Source organism: Suillus bovinus, assembly GCF_016758785.1.
Source record: "Suillus bovinus strain UH-Sbo-P2 chromosome Unknown EDB93scaffold_30, whole genome shotgun sequence".
NCBI lineage: Eukaryota > Fungi > Basidiomycota > Agaricomycetes > Boletales > Suillaceae > Suillus > Suillus bovinus.
In genome coordinates, this window is record NW_024542086.1 from 331,844 (window position 1) to 347,016 (window position 15,173).

Genomic DNA, 15,173 nt, shown 5'->3' on the forward strand with positions numbered 1-15,173 from the left:
TAACGAAATTATTACGTAATTAAATTGATACATAGTAGCTAACGCTAAGACCCAGGTTCAAGAGCAAGCGCCCAGCAATCCTGTCACTTCTTCACAACCACCCGGACGCGAATTGTCATGAACATAATAGTGCGGTCTCCATCTCAATTGTCGCTCCGGCAGCTGCTAATATTCACAAAGGAAACTCTGTTTGGAAAGACGGTCACGCCTGCTGAGCGATTGCGACAGCATCAACGTGCATTGAACAAAGCACAACGAGAGCTTGACCGTGAACGGTCAAAGCTTGAGCAGAGCGAGAAGAAGCTTGTGGCAGACATCAAGAAAAGTGCTAAAGCTGGCCAACTGGTACCTTTCTTTCCCTCGTCGTGCATCAATTTCAATGTTCTCAGTAGAATGCGTGTAAAGTGATGGCGAAGGACCTCGTTCGCACTCGACGTTATGTCCAAAAGTTTTACCAAATGAGGACACAGCTGCAAGCCGTTGGACTGAGAATACAGACTCTAAGAAGTAACCAACAAATGGCAGATGCCATGCGCGGAGCCACAAGGGTACGTGTGGCGATTCTCCATCAGTTCAACCCTGCACCCCCATTGACACCTTTTACAGGCCATGGCGTCCATGAACAGAGGATTGAACCTCCCAGCCATCCAGAAGATCATGAATGAGTTTGAAAAGGAAAGCTCGATGATGGATATGAAGGAAGAAATGATGTCGGACGCTGTGGACGATGTTATGGAGGATGATGCTGAGGATGAAGAGGAAGAAGGTGATAAGATATTACGAGAGGTTCTTGACGAAATAGGCGTCAACCTTTCTCAGCAGGTAATTATGGCGTCATCCCTATCTCATATATATTCACCTACTTTCATCCGCAGCTCACGGATGCACCTACTGGTCTGGGTTCAATATCATCACCACTGACAGAACGCAGACCGGTAGCATTGGGAGAATCGATTGGCGGAAGTGGCTTTCCCAAAGGTGACGACACGGCAGGGGGTGGCCCGTCGGATGAAGATAGCCTCCAAGCAAGATTAGACGCTTTAAGACGAGGGTAACCTTCGACTCATACATCCTGCCATCCACTTTCACACATTCTCGTCGACTGCCTAGCTATCCCATCATGGAATATATATATGTTTTGCTTTACGTGAATCTATACCTTCAATGCCACGACATTTTTTGCGTCCTGTAAACTGAAAGTCCAGGATATGCCTGATCCACTGTAAAAGCCATCTACTTCTTCTTCCTAAAGAGCAAGTTGATGACTGGAATGATATTCGATTCAGAAGTTTACTCACATTGTCCAAGTTTAGTAACGAACTGATCTGCTGCAAACGCACAAACTTTTCCCGGATGTCCCCAAAGATCGTTTGAGACGAGAGATAGGCCATTATTGATCGAAGGTCACGGTCGAAACGGACGGCACCCAGCTGTACTAACGTCACCTTCAAGGTGAGCACAGAGAATTATAATGCCTACCTCAGAGAAATGTAGTGTCAAAATATATTTCTCCCAGGGTCGAGCGACGACATCGAGTGCAAACCCAAACAACATGCGGTAGTTGTTGTCCGTGAACGCATCCTGTACAAATATCAATGTATGCCCTAGAGGTTGTGGCGGAAGGATGACCTTGTACCCATCGACCAATCCCTCCCACGTTTTAACAAACCGTTTCCGAACTACATCGTGTTGTTCTGCGGCATTATAGGAGTCTTCGTCGAGTACATATGATACGTCTTTAAACACGTCTGGAATTAAGGTGCGTAATTTGGGTCTCATTAGCTGGTTAAAAAGCTGCTCCACGCCTGCCTAAAGTCTAGTTCGGCGAAGTGATCCTCGGTGAGAATAAGCAAGTACACACTTTCAGCGCCGAACGGAACTTAGCTACAGATCCTGTTAAAGTGGAAATTACCCTTTTCACGTGTGGCTGTTCTGCATCCAGGAAAAGTTGTGTTATGGTTTGGTGACTAAGAAGGTCTTTCGTCAATCGCTCCATGTGTGAAGAAGATAGATCAAGGTCATTGAGGAGAATCTTGTACATAATGTGTCAGTGCGAAATCCTAGTCAACAGGAAGGTACCTACGATGAACGATGTGCGACACTCTCGTTCAGACTTCTCCCCACGTCCGCTACCGCCAGCATTCGCTGCCGTTCGATAAACATCATCAAGCTTCTTCTTGATGCCGCCAGCATAATCATGATCCATACAGTCCTTCAAGAGATCAGTCATTCGCTCAATATGCCTGTAGGAGCCCGCAGACAGAACTCGCGAGTACACTGTCTTGAGAATGTAGAATACATCGTCTGGCGTTGAAGTAGTGACAGGTGATTGCGAAAAGTCAGGAGACGATAATCGGTGAGCCTCCAGAACAGTTCAGTTCGATGTACTGATGTGTCAGAGAACAAATACCTTATCGATGATAGTACGCATATACCACGTCTCCATCGGAACATAATAAGTCACGAGAAGTTCATCGAACTCTTGATGAGAGCGACTGGATTCCAGGAGTTGTAGTAGATCTGGTTGAATGCCAGAGCCCCCAGCATTTGAATTATCGTTGATCTGTGACTGATACTCTTCATGATTAGGACCTCGTGAAACAGGAGTGACCCGGCCGCTTTGGGCATTTTCGTCAACATCTTCATCCTTGGCATTGTAAGCTTCACAGGGGTTTTGGATGAGCGAGGATATACTCACCTGCACTTGTTCTACGAGAAACTTACGGAAAAGAAACCATCGACCGCTCATACCTGCAATTTCAGATAAGAGTTTGTCTATCTCGCGAGGGTCCAACCCATCGTCATCTTGGGATGAAACTTGGGATGATTGCTTGCGGGCAGGTGCGATGGAGAAGGAAGAGTTAGAGACATCTAGAAGCTACTAGGCCCTAGTCTCAAAATCGTCATCTGATCGCATGGATTTAATACTTCACCTTTCTCTTTGTTGACCTGTCTTCTCTCCAACTATCCAATGTAAGCCGCACAACACGGTCGCATTCATCGAGCAAGCGTATGATGACGATCGTCATCTTACCTGCCCCATAATATTTGTCGACGACTGGTTGGTGGTGGTCAACTATCATGGCAACGCTTTCGAGCAGTGCTGTAAGTGCAGTTACAAAGTACAGAGGTGAGGAGGCTAAGTGAGATGTGAAAATGTGATTATTTTCCAAGCCTGATATAGCGTACTTTTGGCTGAAGTTGGAGCTCTCACTCGCACAAGATCGACCACGAACGATGCATAGGCCTCGAGACCTTCTGCCTCCCAACCAATAGTAGGAAAGAGTTTGAAATAACGAGTCGTGGCTGCAGCATCTCGCGCACGAGATGCTTGTTCGAAGTGACTCCTGAAAATAGATAAAAGTCGTTCTCGTGCAGCCTGCAGGGTCTGCGCTGGAGGCAGGTGACTCTCAGCTGTAGGCTGCTCATGTCGGTGAGAAGAGTCTGGAATGTTTGGAATGGTTACTCACAACAACAGACTGTGCAAAGGGTCCTGAAATGATTGTAGAGGGTAAGGACATGGCGCGCGCGCAACATCTGGCGGCCGACTCCCAGTCTTGATTTTCGATACAAGACTGTAATTGAGCGAGGGACGACTACATGACAGCATCGGTGAGATCTAAATGTGGACGGACAACATTGGAAGACATACTTTCAGTTCCATGACTTGTCCAACCCGCTCAGCAGCCTCCCCAACGCGTCTCATTTCCTCGTCAAGCGAACGTACACGTCCACCCACGCGTTCTGCTGTCTGCGCAGTAGCTGAGACTTTGATTGAGAAGTTTGTTGCTTCAATTTGAAGGTCATCGAGACACGGAACAAGAACCTCTAACTGCTGGAGTGACTTGTCGATAGATTGACGATTCGAGAGAAGCGCTGTCAGTGAGTTTGAGAGTTCTGTTTCAGCGGATTGATACCACGACAAGCATGATAGTATTTCATTGAGAGAAGTAAGAGTCCGTGGATCTTTTAGGGATTGAAGGCCGTCTGATGCTGTACTGAGGACACTCTCGGACATTGGAGGTGACTGCTATTATGATGTAGTCCAATTGGATTCAAGTTAGGCCCGATACAGTACATCACATCATACTTTACTGACTAGCTGACGCTGTGAACTGTTTCTTTCTTCGAACTCTTCCAGTACTCACAAGATGTCTCATGAAATTTCTGATGTGCTCACAAACGTTGCTCTCCCAAAAACCAAGGCCACTATAACTCTTCGGGTAATCAAATCCTTCGAATACCGCACGGAACGCAGTCTCGTCTTACACATGTTGAACCTTGAAATCACAACAGTTGGCGAGCTCAAGGATATGGCTCGGCGAGGTATGCCACGCTGTCTAGCATCTTCCAACTTGTTTCATCCCTTGCTGCAGCTATTCAGACTGGTTCAGGATGGAAGCCGTATCGGAACGTGCACCTAGGTTAGCACTACGGCATCCGTTAGGAGGATGTTCAAAAATTCTGGCACAGATACACTCAAGCTGTACACCAAAGCTCACGGTGCGAAGGTATGGTCCCCGAACCGTACATTTTTTAGGACTGGCCTGAAACCCCTGTCAGACGACCAATCTGATCATCAATATGGACCATGATGACTGGATTTTCGACGATGACACCTGTACCCTAGCTGAACTTGGCATTGGTAAGTCCTTGAGTGTATAGATATAGCTGATTTATTAATTGTCGCGCGCTAGAAAACGAGACAGAGATCAGCTTCTTTAATCACGTAGCCTACAGTGCCTACAAGGAAAATCCCGAAGTACAATCCCCCCTCATCTTGATGAAGTCCTTCCTTCTCATCGTCGTCAAACTCAGATTCGATGGGACATTCCTCAGTAATGCAAAGTGCTAACCCAGAAAGTGTCAATGAAATGAAAATGCGTATTAAATGTAACGAGTGTAACAACAAATGCCAGTCTCTAGCGCAACAAATATCATGCTAATCATGCTAATCGACATGCACAAATCACTGATTTGCGCACTGAACACGAGGCTCTCCTTCATGGTCCTCCTCCATCGACTCATCTGACATAGCATTTGCCTTTGATCGCGCGTCGGGCTCGTCTAGATCCACCTCCTCGAGATGAATATTCTTAGGGAATTTCTCGATCTCTGTTCGTGGTGGGAGTGCCCTCTCAAGTAAGGGGATAACAGCTGGATCGATATGCTCAGGGAAATTCACAGTGAACTTCACAAACAGATCTCCTGGCTCATGATGTCGCTGAGAGGGCATTCCCTGGCCGCGTATGACTTTGACAGCATCTGCCGCAGATCTCAGCGTCATGTTTATCACCGCGCTTTTCAGGAATGCTCACCGTTTTTGACAACCTCGCCAGGAACAAAATTTACAATAAGGGCGCGATCGTCGAGGTGACGAATCCCAACTCGTCCACCGCCAAGGGCTGTCAATAGATCTATCTCCAGTTCCGTTATGAGATTGGTCTCTTGACGTTTGAAGCGGTCATGAGGTTTCTCTTCTATGACGATAACGACATCTCCTGACTCGGCGTTTGGCGACTGATCGCTTTCTCCGCTGAACACAATCGTCTGGCCACCCTTCATACCCTTGTCTATGTGCACTTCCAAAATCTTCTTCTCAGGCATGACTTTCTTGCCTTTGCATTGCTGGCAACGATCCTTGGCATTGATCACCTCTCCCGTACCCGAACATTCGTCACAGGCGGACTGTATCTGCTGGATCATGGGGCCCATCTGGCGTAACGTGACCTTGATGCCACGTCCATTGCATGAAGAACATGATCGCACAGCGCCCTCTTTCCCACCGCGACCGTGGCACTTGGAGCAAAGTGCATTACGAGTAAGGGCAAGTTTGGTTGTTTTGCCCTTATAGAGATCCTCAAGCGTGACGTTTACGCGATGTACAAGGTCCTTGGTCTTGCGGGCAGACTGCTGGCGATTTCCGCCGCCGCCGCCACCACCAAAGAATCCGCCGCCGCCAAACAATTGACTGAAAAGGTCCTAGGGTCTCAAATTAGTCTAATGACACAATTGATGTCGACCAAGGCGTTACCTGGGGATCCATCCCACCCATTCCACCTTGCTCGGAAAGACCAGCTTCACCTCGAGCATCATATATACTACGCTTTTGAGAGTCGGAAAGAATCTCGTATCTACAAAATGAGACAATAAAAACCTGGACATGCAATGTAAGACGTACGCATGTGTAACTTCCTTGAAGAGTTCTGGATCACCACCTTTGTCGGGGTGTAGTCTCAAGGCTCTGTGAAATGAGTCAATGACATTCAGACTCGCCATGATTTTTATCTCACTTTTTTCTGTATGCCTTCTTCAAATCAGGCTCTGAAGCATCTACTGGAACTTCCAGGAGATCATAAAACTTCCTGCACTGAGTGTTAGCATACAAATTGGTTTGAATATCACTAGCCGCACGTTTCTTTGACCATGACGGAAGGAGGGTAACAAGAAGACAGGGATGTGGTTGGCACAGAAGTGGACGCTGTTCACTTTTCTAAGGATTCCACCCGCGCTCAGGAATCCTGTGGAACCTACCAGAATTTTCTCTAGATCTAGCTGTGCCGGCTCAAAATGGAAGCGGTCTTTTTTCGATCTTTTTCACTGCCACCTTGCCAAGATTGTCGATGACGGTCATCAATTGAATTGCAGGCTCGAGCTCATGCTGATGTACTAGGTACAGCTCGATGTATCTAAAGTCCTTCTACTACGATCGTAGTCGGGGAATCATGATTCATGCTTGCTGCTTTAACGTTCCTCGTTGTTCGAAAGACATGGCATTGAGATTATCAAAAGACTACATAGTTACGTTGACAGCTTTGTCGCCCTACGCTCTTCATACTTTATCAAGCGCTCACGTCTGGATAGACATCGAAGCGACGCTGTTTTGTAACTGGTATTCCAGCTCTTACCTCGTGAAATGGTTCGGGATCTAAATCCCGTATCACATCAGCAACTTGTAAATAACGAGAACGATATCAAGATTCACCGATATCGACATGCAGGATTGTCTCGTTCTCATCAGCCTCCGCGAGTACACGGGCACTGAAAGTTGCTTTGGTACGATCAGGGTACGTTAAAGGATATGCCTCACTATGGGTCAACGACCATCGAGTGCCCCCACTATAGAGATAGTCCAGATCTCTTGGTCACATAGTTGATATGGCGGTTCACTTACTGAATGGTACCCAGCGGTCATATCCCGTGCTGGGCTGCACATGGAAAAGTAAACTTGGTTATCATTGGCTCTGGAGGCTGGGTCAGGAACTATCGAGCACAGTTGGACAACACGTTACCGGGCTCGTTGAAGCAGTTCCCAATGCAAAGGTCCAGTGGTGAGGTTAAATGCCCCAGGATAAACTATGGCATGACAACCTTGAGAGGTTGTGCGTTTTTCGTTCCTCATGCAAAATGTATAATAACCACGAACCTCGCCGTGCCGCAATCATCGCTAGTTCTGGGAACCTGACGTCGTAGCACAAACCGAGGCCGATACGTGCAAATTCTTAGACGAATTTCATCAGGTGTGACACAAGCACTTTGAATGAGAATCGTACTGGTGTCAAAATAATTTGTCGTCGTTCCGCCTGTCAATGTTTCGCTCTCCTGCAGATACAATGAGATCCAGAAAAAACGCTAAAGCGATAACTATTAAAAGACATACCTTGAATGCTATCTTCCCAGGGATATCGATGTCAAACAGGTGAACCTTGCGATGTGATGCAACAAGTGCACCTCCACCCACGTACGTCAGTGTTGATTGGAGCAAATTTCAGGGAACTTGACACCTGTCGGAGAATACACAGTGCAGGTATTGTAGATGTTGTTCGTCTCCACATCTCTCTCGGGTATCGAACCTGTTAAACAAAATATGAACTTTCTACCCCTTTGCCACACGTTTCAGCGGGGTATGACCTCCGATGAGCCAGATTCCCGCCTCCTTCGCAGCAGAAGACAACATCCTGACACTTTCGCTCACACTCGCTTGAATATCATACTCCTTGCCAGGAGTGTAGCCAATGTTCTCAGCGTACGCGGGGAAGTGAACAAAGCCATACGGCGAGTTGAAACATTCCTAAAAACAAAAACAAAAAAAAATGAGATAGAGTTGGGTGAAATAAAATTGACCCTCTACCGGCAACACAACGACTTGAGGCTTCTTGTCTGAATTGCCCTTTGCTGCCTTCATGATCATCTCGCGAGCATGCTTAAGATTGGCCGCCTTGTCAAAGCCAATGGAACCAAGCTGGATAAGCGTGAGCGTAAATGGTTTGAAGACAGGAGGAGCGACTGAAGCCATTTTGTACATGCGGCAGATGACAGCAGCACTCCAGGTTCTCCGAGTCTCGTCGCTGGCCTCGGCCCGGTGGGGCCGTGTGTCCTCCAAGATAACTCGTCCTTAGATTCCAGAAGGCCTGACTACTTCAACAACATCTTCAGGTCTGTGTGCTGATTCCAAGCTTGTAAATAGGATTAGTCACTGACTACATATTGATCAGACCACTATGGCGAGTTGTCCGCTGCTAGTGATGTACAATCCTGTATGTGGAGATGGCACTGCCGAGGCCTTTTTCAATGAACATGTCTTTCCTCGTCTCGAGGAAGCGCATATCCAAGTTACCCAAAAAATGGTAACTGGAGCCGCTGGACATGCAGGTACCATAGCGTTCGAGTTCCTCGAACGATATGAGGGCAACGTGACAGTCATATTGGGCTCCGGCGATGGAACATTGCACGAAATCATTAACGCTCTCTCACCCGTGATACTAAAGGATGTGCGCAAGAATTCCGTATCACCCTCAGTTCGTTTAGTTCTTGTTCCATGCGGGACGGCAAACGCTCTCTACTACTCGTTATTCAAGCCAACCTCCATGAATGAGGGCTCAGCGTACAAGCTGAAGTCTCTTGAAGCATTCATCAGAGGTCCCAATGTTGTTCCCCTCACACTAGCTGTCACGACCTTGTCTTCCCCACCGAACTCAAAGCAATGTTGTTCCCAGGTCGCTGTTTCAGCGGTAGTGACCTCTACTGCTTTGCACGCCTCTATCCTCCATGACTCCGAGAGTCTGAGGAAAGAAGTGCCAGGCATCGAAAGATTCAAAGTTGCTGCGAGGAACAACATTACACAATGGTACAGCAGCCATGTCAAGCTCTTGCCTACCCCATCTCAGGCTGTGGAGATATACGATCCAGACCAAAAGACTTTCGTAATTCACAAAGATTCGGATGCTCAAGGCATCGTGGATGTGTATGGCCCATTCGCATACTTTCTTTCTACGGTCAATGTCGATCGTTTGGAACCTGCTTTCAGAATCACCCCTCTTGCGTCTGACTTTGTTTCGTCGGAGGTCTCGCTAGACCTTGTCATGATTCGACCTCAGCGTGATCCCACCTTTGTCATGGATAGCGTAGAAGCTCGAAATGCCTTTGCAGAGAAATCAATTGCCGTATTAACTGCAGCATACCAAGATGGGAATCATATCAACTTGAAATACACCGAGGATGGAAAGGTAACCACTGAAGGGACTGGTCCCACTGTGGTAGAATATATCCGGTGCAAAGGATGGGAATGGACACCTGTGAGTTTTCCCCGCCTGATCGTCATACGCATTCTGATATCGAGTAGGATGACGTCGATGAAAAGGCCCACCTTCTATGCTCAGATGGAGCCATATTCTCAATTGTAAAAGGCGGAAGGGCAGCATGCAGGGCAGCAGTACCAGCCGATGGAGCAGATTTTTTGGTATACGTCTAATGTCAAGCAAAGTTATTCCAATTTCAGGAGGTATCTTGGTCGAAAACAACTTGCTGTCAGAAGTACATCTCGTACGATAGACTTTCTTCAAGATATGTTTTTTGTTCTATCACTGGCATAGTTTATTCAACGGTGCGTGCTTGAACTCATTGTCAAACAGAACGGAAATTGGGTTAACGATCGTTGCGTACTAATTCTGCGACATCTACCTGTCTCACTGCGCTCCAATAGGCGCATCGCCCCTCGGCCTTTAATTTGGAGTTAAGCACTGGTGTCCCTCTCGCACGGAGTAAGGCAGTAACAAGCTTGCTATGAGCCATTGCCATACACCTTAGCAGAACTTTGAATATATTGTATGGATGCACTTAGCGCGGGAACTTCTGCTGGGGTCCTCCGCGAGTCGTCGCATGCCGCATGCGGCAAGACCGCACTGTGATTAACGGGTTGGCGGTACAAAACTTCTGTTTCGCTGGCAGCTGTACTGTGAACCTTCGCAGAAAGCGAATCCATTCATCACACATTCAATGAGCATGGATAGTGGAGTAGTAAGAATCAATCATGGATCAGACGTTTTTGTTGTTCGTGCATGCTCTAATGACGACGGGGCGGACTTGTTGGCTATTGCAGGCGAGCATTCAGTAGAAATCTTCCGTGTAGTATGTGCGTTCCCAAGCTATATGAGCCAATCCGTTGATCATGTCTTTTTCTTGTCAAGAGCCCACCCATTAGTGAAAGGGTAGCGTCTTTTCATATTGGGAGACGCATAACAGCTCTAGCGTGGTCGCCTCGATCAATCTCACCTAGTTCAAGTGATGACTGGATTATTGAGTAAGGCAGTCCTACACTCCTCATTGTCCACAGAGCATGAGACTGACGCTGTCTCAGAATCACTGCTGCTGCCTCAGACTTCAGTCTTCACCTGCTGACAAAATCTTCAACATCTTCCGAGAACATGTTTGCGTTTGGTGGTGGTCTCAGCGGACACCATGGCAAAGTCAATGATATGTGCTTTTGTGGAGGACGTGATCAAGACAATGCGAGATATGTCGCGACCGTGGCAGGTGCATCACTCGTTCAAGTTGCATAAATATGAACACTAAAATCTTTCACCCAGATGACAAAATGTTGATGGTTTGGGATCTACATCCGGCACTGGATATTTCTTCTGGAATACCTTCTCCAGAGAGGTCAATGGGTACCAACGCGTCGTCGTCACCTCATCCCCGTCCTCAACCAACTGCATATGTGATTTCGTTTCCCCACCCGCTTGTCACTGTAAATTGTCACCAATTCAGCAGCAAAGAGTTTCTCGTATCAGACTGCCGAGGTTCTATCTTCTTGACGGACTGGAGGTCTGATCTAGAGCAAAGTGAGCAGGGAAGCTGGAGGCATTCTAGTGTTATTGAGCTTGTTGAACCACACGGGTTGTCCAAGTCATTGATGGGCATTTCATCACAGTGGACGGGCTTTGCAGCTTGGCGTCAAGATAACATCGACATGTCGGTGCACAATTGATTTTGAGCTCGACTTGAAGCTGATTTTATTTTTTATCTAGCGTAGGGGCCACTTACGGTTCCCGCTTTTCCATATGGGACTTGTCCAAGTCCCAGGGTGGAAAACCTTTACAAACAGGTATAAGTTTTCCTGAAGGTGGTCACCAATTTCGGTACGGTTTTGCTCGACTTTTTTTAATTATCGAGACCCTCACATTGGCCTACAAGATGGTGCCCGACGAGTCCGGATTACTTCGCTGTTGCGTCCCAGTGCCCAACCAAAGGAGCTGTCATTCACATTCACGACATGAATTATGTTCATGCACAGCCTCACGTTATTAACATTGCTCCACGCCCCCATCGTGTCCGGGATTTTGATTTTATGGCTAGAAGGGGTAATCCAGTGCTTGCGATTGCATACGGTGTAGAAGTTGTTGTTTTCCCCATCGGCGTTGAGTGAGATTTCAATAGAGGATGAAGTCATTCATAAACCAATACTACTGCTGTACTGAGGTGCTGCTAGGAAATTCCGTGTATGAGGATAAGTGCAAGATAAGCAAAGGTCCTATCAATTACTTCCAAAACCATTTTGGCTGATAGGTGCTATGTGTACATATGGATTCTGGGAATAAGAAGTCGATGTGTCTCCGTAGGCGATGTTGCGGAAACCGTCGTTAGCGGGAACAGTAGTACCGTTCTCTCCAAAACCAAGCTCGACCAACATACTGCGGTAGTAATGAAAGTCGGTTTCTGAGACATGCCCGATGTTATAACCCGTCAATTGACCTGAAGGGCCATACGAGCCAGAAACACGGCCTAACGCATCCGTATAGTTAGGTCCTCCGCAAGGTGCATTTTGACCATTCATGTCAGAATTCTGCGTCGGATACGCAGGATATGACAGTAAGGAAGAGGAGGATGAACATGCATATTGCTCGGGTGCGCATGGACCAGTTGGTGTATATGGACCTAATGAATGAACAATAAGTGTCAACAAATATACACTGCATAGCATGTAGACGACTGACTTTGAATGTTTGGGTCAATGGGAATGTCTTTCTGAGCGTTTTGTCGAGCCCGCTCTATATCATTGCGAACAAGACTCCACAGAAACCGAGCGTGGTAGGCAGCTGATGTTGAGGTGGGCGACAGGTGAGAAGCTTCCTGATACGCATCGGCTGTTTTCGTGATCGCAGTATGAATCTGATGAGCTGCACCCTCCGGTAATTCTGATTGCAAGTCTGTGTGAGTATTAGAGCTGCGGAGTAACTAAGGCCGACGCATCAACTTTACTCAGATTTGGAGGCAGCACATTTATTACCTTCAATAGAAATATAGCAGAGTATGCAGTCATAACGGAGGTCGTCTCTTGTCCGTAGCGCTACATGAAGTGTCAATTAGTGGGAATTGCGCTAAAGTAAGACTTACCAAAACACCAAATTCCCTAAAGTCTTTGGATGCAATTCCCAGCACATTCAACGCATTTTCAAAACACGCAGATAAGGCGCGAACATGACTATTCGTTCGGTTGGCCTGAGGGGAAAGGTATGGGAACGATGGTTTGAAAAAAAATTGTAGACTTACGGGTGGGACGCTAGATTGAACACCGAAACTATTCAAGAAAAGGCTCGAATAGAGGCAAAAAAGACTGGTGAAGGAAAAGTGGAACGACTCTCCATTAGCTATCAGCGAGATATGAATGAGATCATGCGTCAAAATAGGAGATATTATGTTCGTCACCTTTTCTCATCTCTTGGTCCCAGGTAGTGGTCCACAGTGCAAGCTTTGCATTACAGTTTTTCAGCACCATATCGATATTAACTTGACTGTTTCCACCGTCCGAAAGACTCCGGTTGGTGTGGAACATGTCTGTAGCCTCGGTCTAATACCATTGGATTCTATCACGCAGGTGTTGAAGAAATAGGTCTCACCGCTATGCGACGGAGTTGTGCGAAAGCAGAAACGATGACATCTTCGCATCGAATGGGTGTTCCACCCTGCTCGTGCCAGGTGTCAGAGTGCCTTATGAAGTCATCCTGCAGAGAGTGTGAACTGTCATTTTCGGGAAAATAAAAAGGATTTACTTCAGGAAGCATCCAATGCCGACCCGTCTGCATGCTGAGACTCCGGTCATGCACAAAGAGAACGAGGTATGTCCTCTCTCTGTTCCGCCTTTCACGAAGTTGGAAGTCGGTTTCATGAGCGGGAGGTTTTGCATGATATCGGTTGAGGCCAAGTTCCACAGCCATCCGACACGCCTTAACAAAATCAGACAATCGATTTGAGATCGATGAACTCTGAAGCGCTCACATATCCAATATACATCCATGTCCGCTTCGATGAGATTGAGCTTGAGCAAGTTAAGACAAGTCCAAAATATGCTCACGTTGTCCTCTTGTTCTCTCCAATAAGTCAGACATGAAAATGCCTGGATCACTTCTACTCGTTTCCAACCTTCTGCAAATGCCCGGACTGCAAGGTCATTAGCAAGCCTCAGACATTCCTTGTATAAGCTTGGTTCGAAGAATTTGCAGCCAGCCATTATCAAGGTAGTAAATAACAAAGGGCATTTAGATCGCACATAGGCAACAGAATGCAAAGCTGGATCGAAAAGATTTATAAATGGATTCAGTCGAAGGAAGATTGCATCAAAGAGGATCTTTGCTTTGTTTTCGTTGATTAAGCCGGCTGTGATTGGATCGTTGTAGCCGATCGGGAGAGGCGCCGGGCGCAATGACTGGGGGAGGTAAGGATTTCGAGGCACAGGAAGCATTGGCGACTTGTGTTCTGGGTTGAGGATGGTCCTGAAAAAGGAATTTTCCCTTTTGATTAATTTGGCAGGAAATTTCTCGTCGCTTCTTTCTCCGTCCTCTTCCTCCTCTGGATCAACAGTGCGCGAACTGACGCTTGAAGCTGCATATCCGTCTATGATGATGTGTTTTGAGTCACATTGTACTCTTGTAGCATGTAATAAATTACCAGCGGAACCATAAGCGTCAGAGGACTGGAGTCCGCCAAACTGAGCGTTATCTGACTGAGGAGTACGGGGGTCGGCGGGGAATACTGTCGACAACGATGAATCACTTTGCTTGAGTTTCGCTGTGTTCAATCCTTTCTCTAAGCGTCGGAGCATTTTAGAGGCTTCGGATAGCCTTTGGATGTTGTGAGAAGCAGTAGGCAAAGCAAGAGAAACACTCTAACTTTGATCCAGGTTTTCGCCCTCTGCGATGTTTCTCAAAGACACAACTTACAGAAAAGATATTAATGTCTTGGCGGACTATCGGAACAATTCATTACTTACTCCACACCTGTTCTTGTGCACCTCTGACAAGACTTGAGACCATCCTCTGCCCCGACGCATTTCATCTATGATTGATTCAGATATGAATTCTTTCTCTTGAGCAGCCGACTACTCACCTTCGCTGCCCGACAAACGGTGCATGCTCTCGGATTGCGCACGATAGGCGCTTTTGAGCTGGAGTGAGGCTTGGTAAACATTCTTGATTGACCAGGTTGCCGTCATAGGATGCCTTACGCTGCTCTTGACTGCTCGTCTACAAACTCTGAAGTGCCTTGCATTCCCACTTGAAGTCGATACGGTTATCAACGTCAACGGTGACTCGGCGTCTCTTTATCGACCGGGGAAGTCCGGTTAATTTAGACTGAAATTAAGGTGTAGAGAGGTTAAAATAATAGCAAAGAGGACGAGGAGATACCTCCACATACAATAGAGGGAAAGGTGAAGTATAGAGGTAGGAGGAAGAACAACTGGAAGTAGTGATACACAGCGATATCGATGAGGCGGAGAGAGATGGGGAAGGGCACAGTCGCAGTGGGATCTGTTGCAAATAAAGCCGGGCGGCAGAAAGAAGTCGAATTGCCGAAGACGGCAATCATAAAAATAACCGATTATTATACCAAACAACAAA

General features: G+C 46.9%; 8 protein-coding genes across 8 annotated transcripts; 4 read left to right on the forward strand and 4 right to left on the reverse strand.

Moving 5' to 3' along the window:
- The first annotated feature begins 12 nt into the window (after window positions 1–12).
- On the forward strand, window positions 13–1,087 carry EDB93DRAFT_460016 (vacuolar sorting protein DID4). The gene is made up of 5 exons (XM_041456456.1): window positions 13–129; window positions 181–345; window positions 393–548; window positions 607–822; window positions 876–1,087. The coding sequence occupies exons 1-5, from the start codon at window positions 118–120 to the stop codon at window positions 1,053–1,055; spliced, it is 729 nt and encodes a 242-aa protein (XP_041307483.1). The 5' UTR covers window positions 13–117; the 3' UTR covers window positions 1,056–1,087.
- EDB93DRAFT_1284825 (COG4-domain-containing protein) lies at window positions 1,038–4,018 on the reverse strand (the record flags this gene model as incomplete). The annotated part of the gene is made up of 12 exons (XM_041454491.1): window positions 1,038–1,246; window positions 1,299–1,430; window positions 1,480–1,581; window positions 1,630–1,809; window positions 1,862–2,032; window positions 2,084–2,362; window positions 2,411–2,647; window positions 2,699–2,878; window positions 2,934–3,139; window positions 3,190–3,421; window positions 3,471–3,596; window positions 3,653–4,018. 12 exons carry the CDS (start codon window positions 4,016–4,018, stop codon window positions 1,154–1,156), a joined length of 2,304 nt encoding a protein of 767 aa, XP_041307484.1. The 3' UTR covers window positions 1,038–1,153.
- Window positions 4,019–4,064: 46 nt separating this feature from the next.
- Window positions 4,065–5,073, forward strand: EDB93DRAFT_459935 (uncharacterized protein). The gene is made up of 6 exons (XM_041456455.1): window positions 4,065–4,326; window positions 4,377–4,424; window positions 4,474–4,511; window positions 4,564–4,645; window positions 4,698–4,762; window positions 4,819–5,073. The coding sequence occupies exons 1-6, from the start codon at window positions 4,152–4,154 to the stop codon at window positions 4,840–4,842; spliced, it is 432 nt and encodes a 143-aa protein (XP_041307485.1). The 5' UTR covers window positions 4,065–4,151; the 3' UTR covers window positions 4,843–5,073.
- EDB93DRAFT_1240768 (uncharacterized protein) lies at window positions 4,970–6,428 on the reverse strand (the record flags this gene model as incomplete). The annotated part of the gene is made up of 6 exons (XM_041451795.1): window positions 4,970–5,265; window positions 5,319–5,982; window positions 6,035–6,134; window positions 6,182–6,244; window positions 6,294–6,365; window positions 6,415–6,428. The coding sequence occupies 6 exons, from the start codon at window positions 6,426–6,428 to the stop codon at window positions 4,970–4,972; spliced, it is 1,209 nt and encodes a 402-aa protein (XP_041307486.1).
- Window positions 6,429–6,757: 329 nt separating this feature from the next.
- On the reverse strand, window positions 6,758–8,335 carry EDB93DRAFT_1148350 (carbon-nitrogen hydrolase). Its single transcript, XM_041449569.1, has 11 exons — window positions 8,132–8,335; window positions 7,912–8,071; window positions 7,785–7,853; window positions 7,661–7,731; window positions 7,554–7,602; window positions 7,427–7,501; window positions 7,293–7,371; window positions 7,175–7,244; window positions 7,091–7,119; window positions 6,986–7,041; window positions 6,758–6,928 (listed from the first exon to the last, which is right to left on the reverse strand). The coding sequence occupies exons 1-11, from the start codon at window positions 8,303–8,305 to the stop codon at window positions 6,843–6,845; spliced, it is 918 nt and encodes a 305-aa protein (XP_041307487.1). The 5' UTR covers window positions 8,306–8,335; the 3' UTR covers window positions 6,758–6,842.
- Window positions 8,185–10,126, forward strand: EDB93DRAFT_1148354 (ATP-NAD kinase-like domain-containing protein). The gene is made up of 4 exons (XM_041449570.1): window positions 8,185–8,252; window positions 8,313–8,436; window positions 8,496–9,575; window positions 9,623–10,126. Exons 3-4 carry the CDS (start codon window positions 8,502–8,504, stop codon window positions 9,749–9,751), a joined length of 1,203 nt encoding a protein of 400 aa, XP_041307488.1. The 5' UTR covers window positions 8,185–8,252; window positions 8,313–8,436; window positions 8,496–8,501; the 3' UTR covers window positions 9,752–10,126.
- A 19-nt stretch (window positions 10,127–10,145) lies between these two features.
- EDB93DRAFT_1328655 (uncharacterized protein) lies at window positions 10,146–11,745 on the forward strand. Its single transcript, XM_041455123.1, has 6 exons — window positions 10,146–10,407; window positions 10,467–10,579; window positions 10,637–10,812; window positions 10,866–11,250; window positions 11,307–11,417; window positions 11,473–11,745. Exons 1-6 carry the CDS (start codon window positions 10,276–10,278, stop codon window positions 11,702–11,704), a joined length of 1,149 nt encoding a protein of 382 aa, XP_041307489.1. The 5' UTR covers window positions 10,146–10,275; the 3' UTR covers window positions 11,705–11,745.
- A 795-nt stretch (window positions 11,746–12,540) lies between these two features.
- Window positions 12,541–15,068, reverse strand: EDB93DRAFT_460452 (fungal-specific transcription factor domain-containing protein). The gene is made up of 12 exons (XM_041456457.1): window positions 14,780–15,068; window positions 14,662–14,719; window positions 14,546–14,610; window positions 14,446–14,490; window positions 13,631–14,396; window positions 13,555–13,578; window positions 13,329–13,502; window positions 13,176–13,280; window positions 12,985–13,126; window positions 12,829–12,926; window positions 12,673–12,777; window positions 12,541–12,612 (listed from the first exon to the last, which is right to left on the reverse strand). The coding sequence occupies exons 1-12, from the start codon at window positions 14,821–14,823 to the stop codon at window positions 12,595–12,597; spliced, it is 1,644 nt and encodes a 547-aa protein (XP_041307490.1). The 5' UTR covers window positions 14,824–15,068; the 3' UTR covers window positions 12,541–12,594.
- Window positions 15,069–15,173: the final 105 nt, after the last annotated feature.